The 20,000-nt window shown below is 50.2% G+C and overlaps 1 protein-coding gene across 6 annotated transcripts in view; it reads right to left on the reverse strand.

Moving 5' to 3' along the window:
* Window positions 1–20,000, reverse strand: part of TANC2 (tetratricopeptide repeat, ankyrin repeat and coiled-coil containing 2) — a 300,071-nt gene that overhangs the window by 63,812 nt on the left and 216,259 nt on the right. For all 6 annotated transcript variants that reach the window (XM_054176994.1, XM_054176995.1, XM_054176993.1 and 3 more), the window contains 3 exons: window positions 19,683–19,808; window positions 12,700–12,981; window positions 10,489–10,622 (listed from right to left, as the gene is read on the reverse strand). In XM_054176994.1, the coding sequence (XP_054032969.1) occupies window positions 10,489–10,622; window positions 12,700–12,981; window positions 19,683–19,808 (542 nt within the window). The remainder of the gene's footprint in view (window positions 1–10,488; window positions 10,623–12,699; window positions 12,982–19,682; window positions 19,809–20,000) is intronic.

A 20,000-nucleotide genomic window follows, 5' to 3' on the forward strand; every position in this document is an offset into this window, starting at 1 on the left:
AACCCTCTCTTGTACTCAGAAATGACACAAACTTCATCTTCTTAACTGATAAAGCAGAATTATGACAGATATTACTCTCTCTAGGTCTCCAGGAGTCTCTTCTCCCAACCCTTCCACCACCAGCCATCCTACTCTCTCCTTTCTGCCACAACCACTTCCCACTTCTCCCTTCATCCAGCCTCACCATAACCATCACCTTCCTACCACCCTTTCTGCTATCCCTTTGTTCAGGTTCACTCACCTCAGTTTTGCACACAGAACTCACCAAGAGTGTTCCCATCCTGCCATGGGGACACTACACATCTCTCCTGCAGCTCCCTTCCCCACAGTAAAACACTTTCCTAAATCATGGCTGTGCAAGCTGCTCCAGATCTCCAAGTCCAAGCTACTGAATTCAGCTGGCTCAGGCTCAGGGCTCTGCTGAGCAGATAGGGAAGAGCTCCACGAAACAACAAAACAAAACTAGCAAACAAACTAAACCCCAAAAAACCCCAAACAAAGCCAAACCCAGTGAAATTTCCTCATCTAGGTCAGGACCTAGGAAAAGAGCAGCTGCAAGGAAAAGGAAGACAGCTGTTTGTTAGCAGAAAGAGCTACTCCAAGGCTAACAGAAAATGCCAGTGGAAAAGGAGGGGAAGAGCTGAGCAGAAGGAGTTAGCTTAGAGAGGGCACCAAGAGAATGGAAGAAATGAGGCACAGAGCAGATTGTCTATCACCTATGAAGTACAGAAGGAGAGAAGAACTGCAAAGTGGGGAAAAGAAGAGGAAGAAGGGGGAGAAAATGACATGTCAGGGGAGGCAGGAGATAACAGTACTGTGAGAAAGGACACTGTGAACATCAAAGGAGAAAGAGGGACTGGAGGTGGCTCAAGGGAAATAAGTTATTTTTACTTAATAGGACAGGCCAATTTTAAGCAGTTCTCTGGCACTATTTGTGCAGAAGAACATCCTACATTAGGGAAGCACTCCTTTGACATCACACCTCTGCTGTGATTTGTCTCTGTAAGCATGTCCTGCAAGGAGGCCATTCCACCAACCACCCTAAAAGGACCAACCTCACAGGCCCCTGAGCCCACAGCAGCTCCCCAGTTAGCCCCTCCAGTGCTCTCAAAGAGCTTCCACGTTGTATTTTAGCCACATTTCTGGATCAAGTGAGATTTATCCTTTTCTGACCTTCACACTGAGTTCAGTGTAAAGCTTTTACCTGCACCAAATGCCACTGGGCTGTAAGGATGCAAATGGAAACCAGCACTGCTGTGTTGTAACCATTCAACATGACCAGGCATCTGTGGTGACCCAGTTATGAGGAGTGTTCATCACTTCTACATAGCTGGGTATGCCAGTAAATGCCCTCTGAAACTCATTAGTGTCACAGGGCATCAAAGCTCAGAAGGAATGGATCCCTCCACCTCTATGTAAGGTAGGAGTACTCCCTTTCTTTTCATCTGCCTGCAGCAATGATAATGACACTTTGGCTTATGGCCTGGAGGATGGGGAGCCTCTGAAGCCACCAGCCGTGCTCCACATCAGCTGAATGCACTAATGCAACGGACACACAGCTCCTCCACCAGCTGCTCTGCACAGGGTACAACCCATTAGCACAGCAGAGCTGCCTTTTAGGTCCATTTGTTTAAGTGCTGCTACCACAAGCAACCACAGAGCATCCAGAAACCCAAAGACTGGAGCTGTTCAATGGCTTGTTTAAAACCATGTAGCCAACCCATTAAAAATCCCCTGTGAATGAGGAATAAAACCTTCAGGGGAAATGGGAAAGGTGACCCTAACCAGAGGGGACATAGTTCAGGCTTATTTGAATGGAACTGATCTCACCTTGGGCTAAGGTACCTCTGAAGAGTGCTACAGCCCCTTGCTGAAAGGCAAAGGACATGTATTTGTGGGTCAGTATTTTTCAGCAAGGGTAGGACTGGGTGGAAAGCCTCTGGTTTCATTTCACCAAGGTGAAGGACCACATCTGGGCAAGCAAGGCTGAGTCACCATCCCTGGAGGTGTTTAAAAGACCTGTAGATGTGATGCTTTGTGACACAGTTCAGTGGTGGACTTAGCAGTGTTAGGTTTATGGTTGGACTTGATGATCTTAAAGGTCTTTTCCAATCTCAGTGACTCTTTGATTCTAAGGTCATGCTCCAGCTGAGATCATAGAATCACTGAATCATTTTGGTTGGGAAAGGTCTTTAAAATCCTTGAGTCCAGCCATTATCTAACTCCATAATGCATCAGCCCACGTTATACATTGCCCAGCATCATCTGGAGAAGAAAGGCAGCACTGCAAGGACAGCCAGGTGGTGACCTGCTGATGGGTCACCCACCTGCCCTGGCCTGAGGAAGCTGAGAAATATCTTAATGGGTTGATGATTAAGCAGTAAAAGGGCAGGGAAGCAAGGCTGGGGAGTGCTGCTTTTTTATGGGCTCAAATTGACAACTTCTTTTTCCCAGGTTCACCTCACAGCCATTCTCTGACAGCAGGCAGTGGCTACAAGCACTGACCAGCAGCAGATGGCTTTACTGCTGGACAAAGCTACGTGTCCCACTCTGCCCTGCTGAGGCCTCATCTCCAGTACTGAATCCAGTCCTGAGCTCCCCAGTTCAAGAAGGAGAAAGATCTACTGGAGGGAGTGCAGCAAAGAGCTAATAAGATGCTGAGGGGGCTGGAGCATCTCTGTGAGGACGAAAGGCTGAGAGCCCTGGGGCTGCTGAGCCCGGAGGAAAGAGAGCAGATCCTCTCAACGTGCAGCAAGAGCTAAAGGCTGAATGTCAGGAAGGTGGGGCCAGCCTCTTCTCAGTGGCGTCCAGTGACAGGGCAAAGGGCAATAGGCACAAACTGGAACCCAGAAGTTCCACACAAACATAAGGAAACAATTCTTCCCTCTGAGGCTGGAAGAGAACCTGAAGCAGGCTGCCCAGAGAGGCTGTGGAGTCTCCTTCTCTGGAAGCACTCAAAACCTGCCTGCACGTGTGCCTGGGTGATTAACTCTGGGTGACCCTGCTTTAGGACGTGGGTTGGACTCAGAGGTCCTTTCCAACCCCTACCATTCCCTGACTGTGATTCAGCCACGCATGGCTGGCTCCCCAGGAAAGCTGGTCGGCATGTAGCACAGCGAAGGAGCCAAGTCTAGCTGGACTTGTTGGCACTGCAGAGAAGCTGGCAGCCTGCTCCCTGTCAGAGGGCAGACGTGAAGCAGCTCCAGCAATCCTGCAGGCTGATTTCCATAATATCTGCATATATATATGTATTAAAACAAAAGACTAACCAAGCAGCCTCGCCAGAAATGCTTATGTTTTATTTGCAAGTGTCAAGATGGGTGTTGCTGTGTGAGTAGTTTTCTTCATGACTCTTGAGAGTTTGCCAGTTCTGGCTCTTGTCCTCCTTCCCTGCAAGTCTCTCTACTCTGTGCCATGGTACAACAAGGGATGGAGGAAAAGCCACAGAGAAACCTGCCCAGCAAGGACTGCTCTGAAGTCCATTGTTGAGAGATGAGGTCTCTGTATGACCCCATGCTCCCCACCATACCTGGTGGGAAGTTCACCTACAGCCAGTGCCTCAGCTCCTCCACAGAAGCAGGAGAAGCCTGCGAGTAGAAGGGGGAAAAAAAGGATCTGTGCCAGCTCAGTTCCCAGCAAGAGGATTAATGTTACCTTCAGAGCTAGGAAATCGATTCCCAGACATCTCTAAGGAGCCACTAACACTGCCACACACTCAACAGCTTCCCTGCAAAAGGGTGGAAGATGAGGCCTTCACCTCCCAGCGCCTCGAGGTTCCTGGCGCGTGTCTTTATCCCCATCTAAGCAATAGCCTTCAGTAACAGCCCTCAGCACAAACCCAGCCACAACCTTGAACATGACCCTGATGTGAAAGTAAGGCTTTGAACTTTTCCTTTCAAAATTATTCTCCTTTGACCCACGCACCACGGTCAGGAGGAGGTGGAACGGAACGAGCAGAGCAGCCCGGGGCGATGCTCCAGGTGAATTCTACACAGGCACTGTGGTACTTCCACTGCTCTCTCCACTGCTCTCTTAAGGAGGCAGCAATTTGCTTCCCACCTCCAAAATCTAAGATGGGCTCTTAGGAAGAGACATGACCAAACTAACAGAGCAATCTCAACCTGAAGCTTCTTATCTTCTATCCCTTCAGGTGTCAGGTAGTGATAGGACTGGGGGGGGGGAATGGATCCAAGCTAGAGCAGGAGGGATTTAGATTAGATGTCAGGAAGAAGTTCTTTGCCATGAGGGTGGTGAGACACTGGCACAGGTTGCCCAGGGAGATGATGGCAGCCTCATCCCTGGAGGTTTTGAAGGACAGGCTGGATGTAGCTGTGAGGAACCTGATGTAGTGAGGTGTCCCTGCCCACAGCAGGGGGCTTGGAACTGGCTGATCCTTGAGGTCCCTTCCAACCCTGACAATTCTGTGAAACCCTGGGCTGCATCCAGCCCTTCCTACTGGGATCCGTACTTGTAGGGCAAAATACTCAAACAGAGGGTCTGAGAGATGAGAAACCTCAGCAGCTGCCCATCAGGGCCTGGGAGGAATGGGAGCTTGCTCTAATTTGGATGTTTTTCTCCTTCTGAGAATAACCTTAGGTAAGACCTCAACCAGTTGGATACAGTTTTCCTGGCACAGTTTTTGAGGCCCCAGACCACACCTGCTATTGGTATTCTAAAGTGCCTCCCTCATTTCTAAGCATTTCCCTCCTGCATAAGCTTCTTGATGAACACTGCTCTGGAAATCAGGGCCAACTTGAAACTTCTCCTTAAGAACACAACACACTTCAGTTGTGTGCCAGCATGGCAAGGCTGAGTGGAGCTCCCCACAGGCACTCTGGGCTTGTTTCTTTCTCAAATTAATGATTTGCTCATCTCTTGACGACAAGAGATAAAAGCAACCCTTGCCCCCAAGAACTTAACTGCACGAATTAAAGGCAGAAAAGTACAGCCCTGAATAATCCAGAGGAGGAAAAGCAAATGTTCACCTTTCACTGCTGTCATCCTGAGCACGCCACTTCGGAGTTTTGGGCTAAATGACATTTTCAGAAGGAAGGGAGTGGGTGAGAGGGATGGCTGCTTCCCACAGCGTTCTGGAGCTGGCGCCAATCACTACTTCAGCCTGCTCCTGTGTTATTAACCTGCTTTGATAATGATCTGCACTTCTCCAGCCCAACCTGCGAACATCCCGCTCTGCGCGGCGCCAGGCAGAGGTGGAACATCTGCAGGCAGCTTTATCTGGCTCCTCACACATGTTTCGTGTATCTCCTAAAATATTCCTGATGAGTGTGGCTGTCCATCACTGTCAACACTTCCTTCCCTGCCTCAATTCTGAATCTAGTCTTCATGCAGCCATGAAGCACACAGCCAAGAAATACTTTTCCTAACCAGACTAACCTACTAGGCCACCCTTTCCTTCACCTCCTTGGGTTCGTTCCTCTTTAGCCAGCTGAGCAAAGCCTGTTTTAAGTAGGCCACCAGCATTTGGGTTTATTTTATTCCAGAGCTTTCCCTACAGGAATGTGCTGCTCTTCTCTCCTTACCTACTGCACCAGATGACATTTCACTTTTCATTCCCCTTCTTCTCTTCTTGAGACTTTGGAAAGCCTTTGAGACACAGTCTCAAGCTGCACCAGGGGAAGTTTAGGCTGGGGGTGAGGAGAAAGTTCTTCACAGAGAGAGTTGTTAGCTGTTGGAATGTGCTGCGCAGGGAGGTGATGGAGTCACCATCCCTGGAGGTGTTCAAGAGGGGACTGGATGTGGCACTTGGTGCCATGGTTTAGTAGTCCTGAGGTGTTGGGTGACAGGTTGGACTTGATGATCTTTGAGGTCTCTTCCAACCTTATTGATTCTATGATTCTTATCTACATGAAGGGTTTTCCTAAACTCTCCCCAAGAATGCATGTTCTTGGCTGCAGCTCAGTCTGTTCAGTTTTGGGCCCATCACCCCAAGAAGAAAATTGAGGTGCTGAGGCCTGTCCAGAGAAGGGCAGCAAAGCTGGTGAGGGGTCTGAAGAACAGGTCTGGTGAGGAGCAGATGAGGTAACTGGGATTGTATATTCTGGAGAAGAGGAGGCTGAGGAAAGAGGGAAGACCACCTGGCTCTCTACAACTCCCTGAAAAGAGGCTGGACATGAGGTGGGCATTCCTTCCTTCTCCCATAACCAGCGACAGGACAAGAGGAAACAGCCTCATGTTGCTCCAGGAGAGTTTTAGGTTGGATATTAGCAGAAACTTCTTCACTAAAAGAATGGTCAGGCATTAGAACAGGCTGCCCAGGGCAGTGGTGGAGTCACCAGCCCTGCAGGTATTAAAACCATCCAGACATTGCACCTGGGGACATGGTTTAATGGCCACGGTGGTGCTGGGTTGATGGCTGGATGACCTGGGAGGTCTTTTCCAACCGAAATGATTCTGATTCTCTGCTGGAGAACGTGGCCCCAAACATTCAGATTAGGCAGCTAAATTACTTTAACCCATTATTTTTACTATTTTCTCTCAAGTCATTCAGTGGCTTTGCCTGTTGAGGAGTTCAGCATCTTCAAAGCCTCTTATGAACAATAAATTCTCCTCCGTCTCAAAGGCCAGCCAGACGCCTGCGACGGAGCGCCCGACCGCGGCCATTGCCCACAGAACAAAGGGCTCAGCACTGTTATTTTAATGGATTTTCCATCCTGTTGCCAGGTCAGTGATCCTTTTTCTCCCCCTGTCACTCACAGACTTCAAACCCTACAGCTGGGGTGGACCAGCCAGTGTTTGTTTTATCTAGGAGGACATCATACGGCACGGTTCTTTCGAAGCAAATCAATTTATCTGCTGCTGACAGCAAGCATTCGTCAGCGGCGAGGCTGAGTTGTACTACTCAGGAGGCTACTAGGAGTGCACTAGGCACACCACTTCCAGCTATCAATTTGACAAACATCCTCAACCATTTTATTTGCTTTTATTTCCCATCCTGAGGCTTGACAATCCATCAAACTTACTGTTTGTAGGATGCAGCACTGCAGCTCCGGAGAAGGCTCTGATGCAGTGAAATCAGGATTGTTTATGGTACAGAATTATCAGCAGGAGCATGGAGCTACACCCCACAAAACTCTGATACTTTGAGAAAAATTTCCCTTTGTGGTAGGAAAAGGAGGCTCAGGGGAGATCTCTCTACAACTACCTGAAAGGAGGCTGGAGCCAGGTTGGTGCTGGTCTCATCTCCCTAGCAACAAGGAACAGAATGAGAGGAAATGGCTTCAAGTGGCACCAGGGGAGGTTTAGGTTGGACATTAGAAGAAACTTCTTCACTGAAAGGCTTCTCAAAGACTGCAAACAGGCTGCCCAGGGAGATGGTTGAATCCCCATCCCTGGAGGTGTTGAAAAGACACAGTGATGTCGTGCTGAGGGATATGGTTTAGCACCAGACTTTGTAGAGGGAGATATCGGTTGGACTTGAGGAGCTTAGAGGTCTCTTCCAACCAAAATGATTCTATGATATAAAGCTCTGGGTGAGGATTTAAGGATGGGCTTTATTGCATCACTCAGGCACATGCTGCAGCACGATGTGGAAGACAACTGCTCTTCTGAGCTGACAAAACCCAGGCACTCCTAGCTCAGGTATCAAAGGACCATTAGCTGCAGAGATCACTTTTCTTTTAATAGGCAGGCGGAGGAGATGCTGGTCTCCAAGGATCCCAGCAAGGCTAACAGCAACACTGGGAATAGACCCAAGGTCTCCAAATGCTGAATCAAGCCCTGCTGCTGCTGCTCTGACTCATCCCAGGAACTGTTTGCTAAACACTCTGAAGCTCTTCAGAAGTTCCGCATGCTGTGTCAGCTACTCGCCCAGGAGAAGCCATTCCAAGCACTCTAAGGTCAGCTCATCAGCCTTGGCATTGATCTTTTCAGGAAGGCCTGATGTTTGGAAGCCAGTGAGGGCTATTTCTGGAATCTGCCCACATTTGTAGTAGTGGAGATTTGCAGGGAGATTAACAAACATGCTCCAAGTCTGTAATCCTGCTGCTGGCACGAGAGGCAGCAGCGCATCTCCCGAAACGTTGGCTGTGCTCAGGCAGCAAAACACAGGATTTGCTTTGCACAAAAAAAGTCTGGCTAGGGGATGAGCAGGGCTTTAAAACCTCTCTGAAAAAGACTGCAGCCAAGGGCTAACCTGGGTTTGCTTTATTTTGGGCTATAAAGATTATTTCTTGCCCCTTTTCTCCCCCCAGTGATTAAGATGCAAAAGAGCTTCAGTGCCTGACCTGGGCAGCGGGTGTGACACACTGTTTGAAAGAGTCATGTCCCTTAGCTGCTTCAGGAGGAAACCAAAGCTAAAGCTAATTCCATTTCTCAGTCACAGGACCACTGAAGTGCTTAGGACAAGACAGTTGAGATACAGTGCCCCTGTGCTGGGCACTGGTGAGGTTGCACCTTGAAAATCTGGCTCAGACTTGGGGCCCTGACTCCAAGAAGGATATTGAGGGGTTGAAGTGTGTCCAGAGAAGGGCAACAAAGCTGGTGAAGGGTCTGGAGAACAAATCTGGTGAGGAGTGGCAGAGGCAACTGGGGTTTAGTCTGGAGAAGAAAAGGCTGAGGAGAGACCTCATTGTTCTCTACAACTCCCTGCAAAGAGGTTGGAGTGAGGTGGGGGTTGGTCTCTTCTCCTTAGTATCAGGTGATAGAAAGACAGGAAATAGCCTGAAATTATGCCAGGGGAGGGTTAGGTTGGACATGAGGGACAATTTCTTTGCTGCAAGAGTGGCCAGGGATTGCAAGAGGCTGCCCAGGGAGGTGGTAGAGTCACTGTCCCTGGAGGTGTTCAAGAAACCCGTGGCTTTGGCATCTGAGGACATACAGTTTGCTGGCCATGGTGGTGTTGGGTTGACAGTTGGACTTGATGATCTTCAAGGGCTTTTCCAACCAAAACAATTCTAGGCTCCTAGACAAGGTATTTTAAGCAGAGACAGCAAGCTTCACTGACCCTTCTGTTATTCTGCAATGGCTAAGAGTTGCCAGGAATATGATCACTGAAGTGCCCTGAACAAAACCAGCCCTGGCCATCACATTCCTTTCAAGAACTCCATGTGGTAGAGGAGAACATCAGCTCTCAATATTTATTTATGCTCCCTGCTTTGCCACCTGGGTGCAACAGAAAGGACAGGACAGTATCTGGCAGAGAAAGCCAAGCAGAACACATCCCAGCAATAACTCAGAACAAAGACTTTGCCTGACATTCTCCTCTGCAAAGCAGGAGCAGGCGGCAGGAAGGCACCAAGTGCTGACATCCTCTCACGAGGTGTAGGAGGAGCAAGCTCCACAGACTTCAAAGCTTCTTCCCACCACCACAAAAGCAGGGCTAAAGCTCAGGAATACAATAAAACACAAGCTGTAAATCTCACCTACAGTAAGTGACAGTGTTACAGACACTCAGCTCTTGCCATAAGAGCAGATTTATGTCTCACTTAAAGGGCTAGGATCATTTTTGTAGACCTTTCCAAGCACCACCTCAGCAGACACAGAGCAGTGACAGAGTCCATGCCTGTAGCCACCACACCCCACCTGCTCTTTGCACAAGAAAACACAGGTCAAGCACCTTTTGCTGTCACTGGTGAGGGAAAATTACAATTCTTTTGGTAACTATGCCACATCCTAACATTTTGGCATGAAGAGGAGCGTGGGCCCTAGGTCAAGGGAGATTTTCCTTCCCCTCTCTACTCTGCACTAGTGAGGCCTCACCTGGAGTATGGTGGTCAGTTCTGGGCTCTCCAGCTCAGGAAGAGCTACTGGAGAGAGTCCAGCACAGGGCCACTGAGATGATTGGGGGATTGGAACATCTAACATATGGGGAGAGGCTGAGAGAGCTGGGGCTGGTTAGCCTGGAGAGGAGGAGGCTGAGTGGGATCCTACTAATGCTCACAAATATCTAAGGGTGGCAGTCTGGAAGATGGGGCCAGACTTTGCAGCAGTCCCCAGTGACAGGATGAGAGGTAATGGGCACAAACTTGAACATAGAAAGTTCCATCCAAATATGAGAAGGAACTTCTGTACTTTAAGGGCAGCAGAGCACTGGAGCAGGCTGCCCAGAGGGGTGGTGGAGTCTCCATCTCTCAAGACTTTCAGGGCCCACCTGGACGTGTTCCTGTGTGATCTGATTTAGGTGATCCTGCTGTGGCAGGGAGATTGGACTCAATGACCTTCAGAGGTCCCTTCCAACCCCTACCATTCTGTGACACTGTGGTTTTTAAGGATAAAGTTTAATGGCTGGGGAAAATGAAAGTCTCTGAGTAGAAGGGGAGTGTATTGGGGGCAGTGGGAATTTCACTTCACAGAAATCACTTCTCCAGCATAGTAAAACATGCTCCAGAAGTTCTTCTCTTGAAGCAAGCATCTGAACACATCCTCCAGCCCATCAAATGATGGAAAGCAGGAGGCCTTCCAGCAGGTGCCACTGCAGTGGCTGTTTTCCCAAGGATCACAACCAAACCCCAGAGCCAAACGTTGGCCTACCTGTGAGGCGAGTCTCCTCATGGCCTCCTCCTGGCGCCGCCGCATCTCCGGAGTGCCTGGGCAGCTCCCGCTGGTGATTGAGGAGTGAGCAGAAGGTGGCTGGGTTAAGGGCAGCTCTCGGTTTGCATCCACATCTGTCCCAAGGAAAGGAGTTGTGAGTTGCTACAGCACCACCATGACCCACCTTGTTACCACAGAGCAGGCAGCTGCTTCCCAGCAGGTCATGCACGGCACTTCGAATGCTTTCCAAAACCACTCTGCTTAGGATTCCAGACAGGGACACTGCCCAGCCAAGCAAGAGGCTCCCCAGGAACTTCTTGTGGAAGCAGCACATCCTTGAGCTTGACTTGGAATCATAATGCAAACAATGACCCATTTAATGGCAAACAGCAGAGGAGGACAGCTCCTGCCTGCATAATTAAACCCTGGATGTGTTAGCAGCAAGGCACATTCTGATTCTGAGCATGCATCACCACCTTCACCTGTGTGATTGTTCTGAGACAGGAAGAGTGTGAGGCTGTGTTCAGGCCACTTTACTCATGCTGGTGGCACAACTGCTGTGGCACAGTCAGGTCACCTGATTTGCATTATTATTAAACAGAGATTTTAGTGAACAGAACAGATCCATTGACTTCAGCATGTGCTAAAAATTAAATAACTCAAAGAAACTTGTGGGATAATTCTCTCCTCTAACCAGACTAGGCCTTGGGAGCCCTTTAGGAAATGAAATCAAATTAGGTGATTGATCTGAGAGTTTCCACCTCAGTAACTGACTCAGGAGTCATTCAACTTCAGCTAAATGAGAACTAAACAACAGCACCTCAGGTGTGACCAAGGATGCTCTGGGTATGGAAGATGCAGGGCACCTTCTCCTTTACAATATCCAAGCTCTTGGCCCAGCAACAGTTAAGTGCAGCAGTTTCTTTCACCTCCACAACCCCTCCAAGCAGACTGGGGAGACACACAGTTGGGGCACTGCAGAGCTGCAGTTAAAGAAACAAGCCCTGCCTTTCACTGTGCATTGTTCATTTACCTCTGACAAGTGACACTACTCCACATGCCAGCACATTTCAGGTACCCATGGCTGAGGGTACTGCCTTCCAATAAACAGATTTAACCACAGCTTCACTGAGATACAGTGACCTAGATCCCCAAAGATACCTTGAAGGTAGCTAAGCCAGTATTTTTAGTCCTGTCTAATTCACTTACTGAGAGCTGAATGATTTTAAAGTGCTGTCATCCCCGCCTGCAAACGTGTCAGCAGAGTGATGAGAACTGGATGGGACCAGAAGAGGTGGAACAATCCTGGGTGCTGAGCCTGCGTGGGCTTGTGATCCACCTTAAGCATTGCACAGAATGGATTGAGTGGGAAGGAACCTTTCAAGGTCATCCAGTCCACCCCCCTGCAGTCAGCAGGGACATCTGCAACTACAGCAGGTTGCTCAGAGCCCCAAACAACCTCACCTGCAACGGTTCCTGGGATGGGGCAGCTCCCAACTCCTCTGGGCAACCTGGGCCAAGCTCTCACCACCCTTGGTGTCAAAAATGTCTTCTTTGTAGACACAAATCTCCCTCTTTCAGTTTCAAACCATCACCCCTTGTCTTGCCACAATAGGCCCTGCTCAAAAGTCTGTCCTCAGCTTTCTGATCAGCCCTTTTTAGCACTGAAACGGCCACCAGAAGGTCCCCCTGGAGCTCTCTCTTCTCCAGGCTGAACAACTCTCTCAGCCTGACCTCACAGAAGAGAGCCTCCAGCCCTCCCATCATTGCTGTGACCTCCTCTGGCCCCACTCCAATAGGTCTTTGTCTCTGCTGTGCCAGAGTTGGCCCCAGCACTGCAGGTGGGGTCTCAGCAGAGCAGAGCAGAGGGACAGAATCCCCTCAGATAAACAAACCACATGGGAGGGAGATTGCACCGCTATGGATTTGTAAGCAGGGTATCAGCAATTGAATCTGGAGTGCTCCCAGTCAGAGACAATCTCACAGCTGTAAACCACAGAAATCAAGGACAGACTATTTTGACTCTACTAAAAGTAGATTTGGAACAGGGGCAGCATAAATACTGCTGGCAGGTCCTTCTTTTGCTTGCCAGCCAAGACTAAGCTGATCTCTTGAGCCTGAAGAAGAACAGGGTCTGGGGGGGTCAAAACCCTCAGAAGAGCTGCTGGCAAAGGCTGCTGGTGTCTGAAGCTCCCTCTCTGCTGTACTCACGTTTTGGGGAGGCATGTGGGCTATCAGAAGCAATCTGTCTCATCCGTGTGCCATGGCAGCTGAGTGCCACCAGCCTGGAGATGATGGCGGTCTTCCCAAAGCCGATGTTGCCGACGATCACCACGCCGCGGTTGATGCTGGTGTTGGAGCTCTGCAGCTGGGCGTCGATCTCGTGGAACACCCAGTCCCTGCCCACGAAGACAGACTCGGTGGTGATGCTGGGCACCTCGAAGAGCAGGGGCTTCAGGGAGATGTCAGGAGGTCTGTAAGGTGCGAAGCGTACTGCAGGGGAGACACAACAGGGAGAGAGCTTCAGCGTCAGGGCTGCGGTGAAAGGATCAGAGAGCAGTAGGGGTTGGAAGGGACCTCTGGAGACCAGCCAGACCAACCCCCCTGGGTGGTGGGTTGAAATTTCCACCCCCCCCCCCCAATATTAACTTTGCCAGACCAGACAAGAAGGCTGATGACAAGGATCCTTCTGGTCCAGGTCCAAGCTCTCCCTCATCAGTCACCCAGAGCAATACTCTTGGTGCAACTTCTGGTCTGCACTAGGGCAGGATCACCCAGGGCAGGTCACACAGACAGGTCTTGAAAGCCTCCAGAGGAGGAGACTGCACAACCTCTCTGCACAGCCTGCTCCAGGGCTCCACACCCTTACAGCAAAGCAGTTTCTCCTCATGGTGATGTCAAAGCTCCTGGGTTCCAAAAATACAGTTTGGAAACCTGAGCATTTAGGAGTGGTCAAATCAATCTAAGCAAAGGCATCTTGGCTCTTCTGAAGTACAGAACTGAACCCAGGCTGCTGGCAGGATTTTCCTGCATGGTAATTAAACCACACATTAATTTTTCTCTTTTCAGAAGGAAAGGTAAAGCTAACAAGGAGTGCAAGAAATACCCCACCAAGCAGACCAAATATGCTGGAGCATTGTTAACACCTAAAAACATAGGGAGAAGTAACACCAGGCAGCAGTACAGACTAGGGGTTGTCCTGCTGGAAAGCAGCTCTAAAGAGAAAGACCTTGGAGTCCTCGTGGAGAGTAAAGTTATCCATGAGGCAGCAATGTGCCCCTGTGGCCATGAAGGTCAATGGTATCCTGGGATGCATTAGTAAAAGTGTGGCCAGCAGGTCTAGGGAGGTTCTGCTCCCCCTCTGCTCTGCCCTGCTGAGACTTCTGCAATACTGTGTCCGGTTTGGGGCCCCCCAGTTCAACAGTGATGTGGATCTGCTGGAGAGAGTACAATAGAGGCTATGAGGATGATGAAGGGACTGGAACATCTCTGCTATGAAGAAGACTGAGAGCCCTGGGGCTGTTAAGTCTGGAGAAGAGAAGGCTGAGAGAGGACCTTATTAATGTCTATAAATATCTGAGGGGTGGGTGTCAAGAGGAAGGGGCCAGGCTCTATTCAGTGGTACCCAGTAATGGATATAAGCTGGAACCCAGAAGGTTCCACCTCAACATGAGGAGAAACTTCTTTGGTGTGAGGCTGCTGGAGGCCTGGAGCAGGCTGCCCAGAGAGGTTATGGAGTATCCTTCTCTGGAGTCTTTCAAAGCCAACCTAGATGCATTCCTGTGTGGCCTGCCCTGGGTGATCCTGCTTTGGCAGGGGGTGTTGGACCAACCCCCTGTGATACTGATAATGGTGCTTACCCCATTTTTTTGACTCATTAGATTATAACAAAAGGCACAATGAAACCCAAGCCAGCCTTGAAACCTTTTAAGGAACACCTGGGGGTGGAAGGAGAAGGTATCTGCCACTCTTTCCACTTGGCACAAGCTATCTAGGGAAAGCACACCTAAAAAGGAGTAACAACCATGCCCAGATCTGGCACAAAGATCAGCTCCTATGGTGTGTTCTGCCTGTGAGCTCTGCAATTGAGAGATGACACACAGAAGGCTAAAAAATACAATAATACAAGTATGTTCAGAAGTGATGGAAGCAGCACTTTGTGCTGGTACTGACAGATGCTGGATCCTCCCACTTGACCACCAAAATGGTTTCCTGATTAGAGCTCTTCAGAAGGTGGCCATGAAGACAGCAGGTGATGCCCACTCAGGGGGAGGTTAGTCACACCGTGTGCTCGAGCTGCAGACTTCCTATCTTGGAAGAGAACTCCTCCAAGGCAGGACTAGGTGCTGTGGATGAAGCTACACCCATGGGATGGGATTTCAGGCCTGGGAAGGCAGCTCTGAGAACACCTTCCATGTGTCAGAGCTGACACTCGGCATGTACTGAAGCTGTGGGGAACGTGAGCAGGGGATCACAGAAGTTGAATTCACTTAGTTTGGGATCATATGGCCTGCTGCAAAGGAAGGCACCCAGACTCCCTCAGATTTCTGGCTCCCTGCAACTCCCTGAAAGGAAGCTGGAGCCAGGTGGGGGTCAGTCTCTTCTCCCAACTAACCAGTGATAGATAAAGAGGATGATGAAGGGACTGAAGCATCCCTCTTATGAGGAAGGGCTGAAAGACTTTGGGCTATTCAGTGTGGAGAAGGCTGAGAGGGGACCTTATCAATGTCTACCAATATCTGAAGGGTGGCTGTCAGGAGGATGGAGCCAGTTTCCTTTCAGGGATGCCCAAGGGGGTGTGGACACAAACTCCATCACAGGAAATTCCATCTCAACATGAGAACAAACTTTTTTACTCTGAGGGTGCCGGAGGCCTGGAGCAGGCTGCCCAGAGGGGTTGTGGAGTCTCTTTCTCTGGAGATCCTCAAAACCCACCTGGACAGATTCCTGTGTGATCTGCCCTAAGTGGTCCTGCTTTGTAGTGGGGTTGGACTTATCTCTGGAATTTCCTTCCAACCCCTACCATTCTATGATAGGAAGAGAAGAAACAGCCTCAGACAGCACCAGGGGAGGTTTAGGTTGGATAGTAGGAATAATTTCTTTGCTGCAAGAGTGGTCAGGCACTGGAACAGGCTGCCCAGGGAGGTGGTGGAGTCCCCATCCCTGGAGGTGTTCATAAAACTAATGCAGACATGGCACTTAGGAACATGGTTTAGTGGGCACAAGAGTGCCAGGTTGAGGGCTGGACTGGATGAGCTTAAAGGTCTTTTCCAACCTTAGTGATTCTATGATTTTTAAAAGAACCCCCAGGAGGCTGCAGAAGGGTTTCAGCACAGAACTATGCTTCTGCTGACTGTTGTCTCTTGGCACCATCACACTCCCATCATTTACATCAGCTGCTTCCAGCAGAGCCTGGTTGGTTCCTCTTAGGTTTTACAATCCCACAGACACTTGTAAAGCACAAACATCATTCTGCAGCTGCTGACGTCTGTCCTTTCTTCCTCCTTTGCTGGGGACATGTGGGTGGTGGTTCAACCCCCACACAGACCTCCTGGTCTGGCCTGAAGGCCCTTGGGGTACAGCTAGTGCTACTGCATCAAACTTTGGACTAAACTCACTGAAGAGAGTTTATCAAAAGACAACAGATGCTTTATCTGCACAGCAAGAGGTTACAGCTGTGCTACCACCCTGGAGAGCTTACAGTGACCATAAACCCATGGTGTGCACAGAGCAGCGTGCTGTGCCAAGCTCTGTGCTTTGGGATGAGCCCCACTCCCTGGGTAATGCATCTCTCTGCAAGCTACAAACCTCACTGGTGCCTGCTGATTCCCAGTGTCCCCAGACAACCTCCCCCTGAACAGTCCAGCTGCAGAAGTCTTGCTCCTCTTGCCTCCCAGGCTCTGCCCTCAGCATTGCCCTGTCCCTGCTCCTCAACTCCATCACTGCACTGGGAACCTCCCCAGGGAACTACTGAACAGAAGCCCACAGCTCAAATCACCTTGAAATCCCTCACAGACCTGACCAGGGCACAAAGGCAGAGCTGACAGAGGGGCTGGGATCCAGTGTTACATCAAAGGCGCCAAAGGAAAACAGCCTGGATTTCAAAAGGTCAGGTACTTTGGATTTCCTGATTTTAACTGATCCAGAAAACGCTGCAGACAGGAGCTGTGCTTTTATTCCCACTCAAAAATGATGAATGTGCTTTAAATTCCTCCCGGGGTGGAGCTGCCTCTTGAATCACAGGAGCTCACCAGCAGCTCCTTTGACTCCCCTCGCTGGGCTCCGTCACGCGAGCGCAGCGGGATGTGACACACGGGAAGATGCTGGAGAAGCAAAATCTCTGGTGGTGGGAGGGAAGAGGCAGCAGGGCTGCTGCAGCCACTGAGCCTGAAGCAGCCCCAGGGCTGCATGTCCCCACCACAGCTCTGAGCTGTGGCAGCACCAGCTGGGCCCATGGGCTCCCCACCAGAGGTTGTCCTGCTGCACGAGTGATCGCGCACGGACACGGCTGAGATACCCAGGCTGAAGTGCTCTGACTGCTGCAGATGAAGTGTTCCAGCAGGGCACTTCAGGAGGGGAGTGTTTTGTTTGCATTATGCCACCGGTAACAGAGAGAGGAAAGGAAATAAAACCCCTCTAAAAATCAAAAGGCTCCATTTGGAAAACACTGAGCTCAGATCAGTGCCCGAGGAGCTGCAGGTTTGTTTGTGTTGTGTTTTAGGTGATGGGAGCGAGTGACAATGTCACAGAATGGCTCAGCTTGGGGGGGACCTCAGAGATCATCTCCTCAACTGCCCTGCCATGGGCAGGGACATCTCCCAGCTACATTTTGTTGCTCAAGGCCTCATCCAACCTGGCTTTGAACACCCCCTGGGAGGAGGCATCCACACCCTCCCAGGGTAGCCTATTCCAGAGTCTCACCACCCCTGTACTGAAGAACTTCTTTCTAAGATCCAGCCTAACCCTGCTCTCCCTCAGCTTCAGGCATCTCCAGCTAGAGCAGCTTGCTCAGAGCCCCAGACAACCTGATCTGGAATGGGTGCAGGGATGGGGCATCTTCCACCTCTCTGGGCAACCTGGACCAGGGTCTCACCACTCTCAGAGTAAAGAATTTCTCCCTTCTCTCCAGTCTGAATCTCCCTCTTTTAGTTTAAAACCATAAAAGACAGTTTAAGGTAAACATGCCACTGCCACACTACTTATAGTATGGTAGAGTCTGAGTCATCCTCTCCTCCTCTCCAAACCCCAGCTGAACCCCACAGTTCTTAGAATCACAGAATCCCTTTGGTTGAAAAAACCTTCCAAGATCCAGGCCAATCACTAACCCAGCACTGCCAGGTCACCACTAAACCATGGCCCTCAGCACCACATCTCCAGGGCTTTGAAACCCCTCCAGGGATGGGGAGTCCACTACTGCCCTGGGCAGCCTGGGCCAGGCCTTGACAACCCTTCTGGGGAAGCAATTGTTCCTCATGTCCAACATAAATCTCCCCTGGCACAACTGAGTGTCTGGAGAGAAGAAATCACAATGGCAACAGCCAGACTGTTCTAGCACCAGGTAATTTGGTTGCCATCTGGCTGCTGCTCCATGGTACACCACAGCCATCATCTTGTGCTGTGGGTTCCAGCAGCCCTGTGAAGGGCTTCAAAGCCACATGGCTGAAAACAGTAAAAGCTAAACTGGTGTTCACCATCCCATCAAACCCCTGCTGCTGGTACCAACATGCTCTCAACCACTGAGATCCCTCCACTGCTCCCCTGGTTAAAAATCACTGATTTAAAACCAAGCAGGGGAAGGGCTCTCATTTAGTTTGTCTGCACTGGGATTCTTGAACACTGGGAATAAATCAGTGGGTTGAAACATGTCCCCCTAATACAGGGCCAGGAATTGCTTCACTATTTCAGCCCAGTGCCAAAAACTAGAGACATTAAAGTTAAACCCAAGGTTAGTATTTCCAGCTGGCACAGAGAGCTGCTGATGGTAACAGCCCAGATCTACAGAATTCCACAGGAGTATCTGGAACCTGTGGCATTTTAGGAGCTGAAAAATCTCCCCTCACACACTGAATGAAATGAAAACATTTCCCATTTCCTTCTCATCCTCCCCTTCTCCCTAAGAACAGCCCAGCACTTCAGCCAGGCTCAGAAGGAACCCCCCCAAAATCTCAGCACCAAACTCTTCTCATGCAGCCTGCACAAACAAGAGGGGGAAAAAGAAAACACCCAAGCAGCCAAACAACAAAAAGAACAAGAAGAAGAAGAAGAAAGAAAATCTGTAGTGCTACATGGGTTTGAGAAGTGTGTCTGCAAAACAACTTGATTCTGTTCCTACAATAAAGTTGAATGTTTTGGATGCAATCACTGCAAATTACGAAGCCTTGGCAAGCTGCTCCCTCCGAACATATGGAAATGGTGTCTGTCAAACTTTGCTTTCTTCACTTGCTGCCTCCTAATACATTTTCCTAGCTGCCTCCCCAGCCAGGATCACTTCATTACAGGCCCTGACCCAAAGCAGCACAAAACCACTTTTCTCTTCCAGTCAAGGGCTCATGTCCTTGGGAGAAACCCCAACCTGTTGGTCATGGTGTTGGGTGAAAACCTAACCTGCCACCTCCTTACCGGAGCATGGTAGGATCTTCGATGCATAGAATGGTTTGGGTTGGAAGGGACCTTAAAGGCCACCCAGTTCCAACCCCCTGCTATGGGCAGGGACAACTACCACCAGCCCAGGTTGCTCAAGGCCTCATCCAACCTGGCCTTGAAAACCTCCATGGAGGAGGCATCCACAACCTCTCTGGGCAACCTGTTCCAGTGTCTCACCACCCTCACTGGAAAGAATTTCTTCCTAATCTCAAGTCCAAATCTCCCCTTCTCAAGCTTAAAGACCCTTGTCCTGTCACTACAAACCCTGTAAAAAGTCCCTCCCCAGCTTTATTGTTGACCCCCTTCAGCTACTGGAAGGCTGCACCAAGGTCTCCCTGGAGCCTTCTCTTCCCCAGGCTGAACAGCCCCAGCTCTCCCAGCCTGTCCCCACAGCAGAGGTGCTCCAGCCCTCGCATGGAGTGGCAGTACCTGTAAGTAACAGAGTCCTGCTCCAGCATTTTCACGTGGCTGTGGACAAAGCAGCTGCAGGAGAAGCTCCCACCCTGCTAAGCCCTCTGGAACACAACCCCCAGCCCCCAGCCTGCTCCTACCTCGCAGGTCCTGCTGCGTGCGGGCGCCGGCCATGCTCTGCCGCGGCATCCGGAGCGAGGTGCGCAGGGGAGTGTGCCTCTGCTCGTCCAGGTACGCCAGATCCTCCAGGTGGGCTGAGCTGGTGGCTGCCAGGAGAAAGCAAACAACTGCATCACACCTGCCTTTCTCGCTGCTCCTCACATTGTTTGGGTTTTAAACAACATTACACAGAGCTGTGACTGCATCGGGTCAGCGCAGCGACGGTGAGCGGAGGCTGATTTCCCCTACACAGGAATAAAGAAGTGTTTTGGTAACTCTCTGCTCTCCATCGCTATTTG

Source organism: Dryobates pubescens, chromosome 36, assembly GCF_014839835.1.
Source record: "Dryobates pubescens isolate bDryPub1 chromosome 36, bDryPub1.pri, whole genome shotgun sequence".
In the NCBI taxonomy this organism is placed as follows: Eukaryota; Metazoa; Chordata; class Aves; order Piciformes; family Picidae; genus Dryobates; species Dryobates pubescens.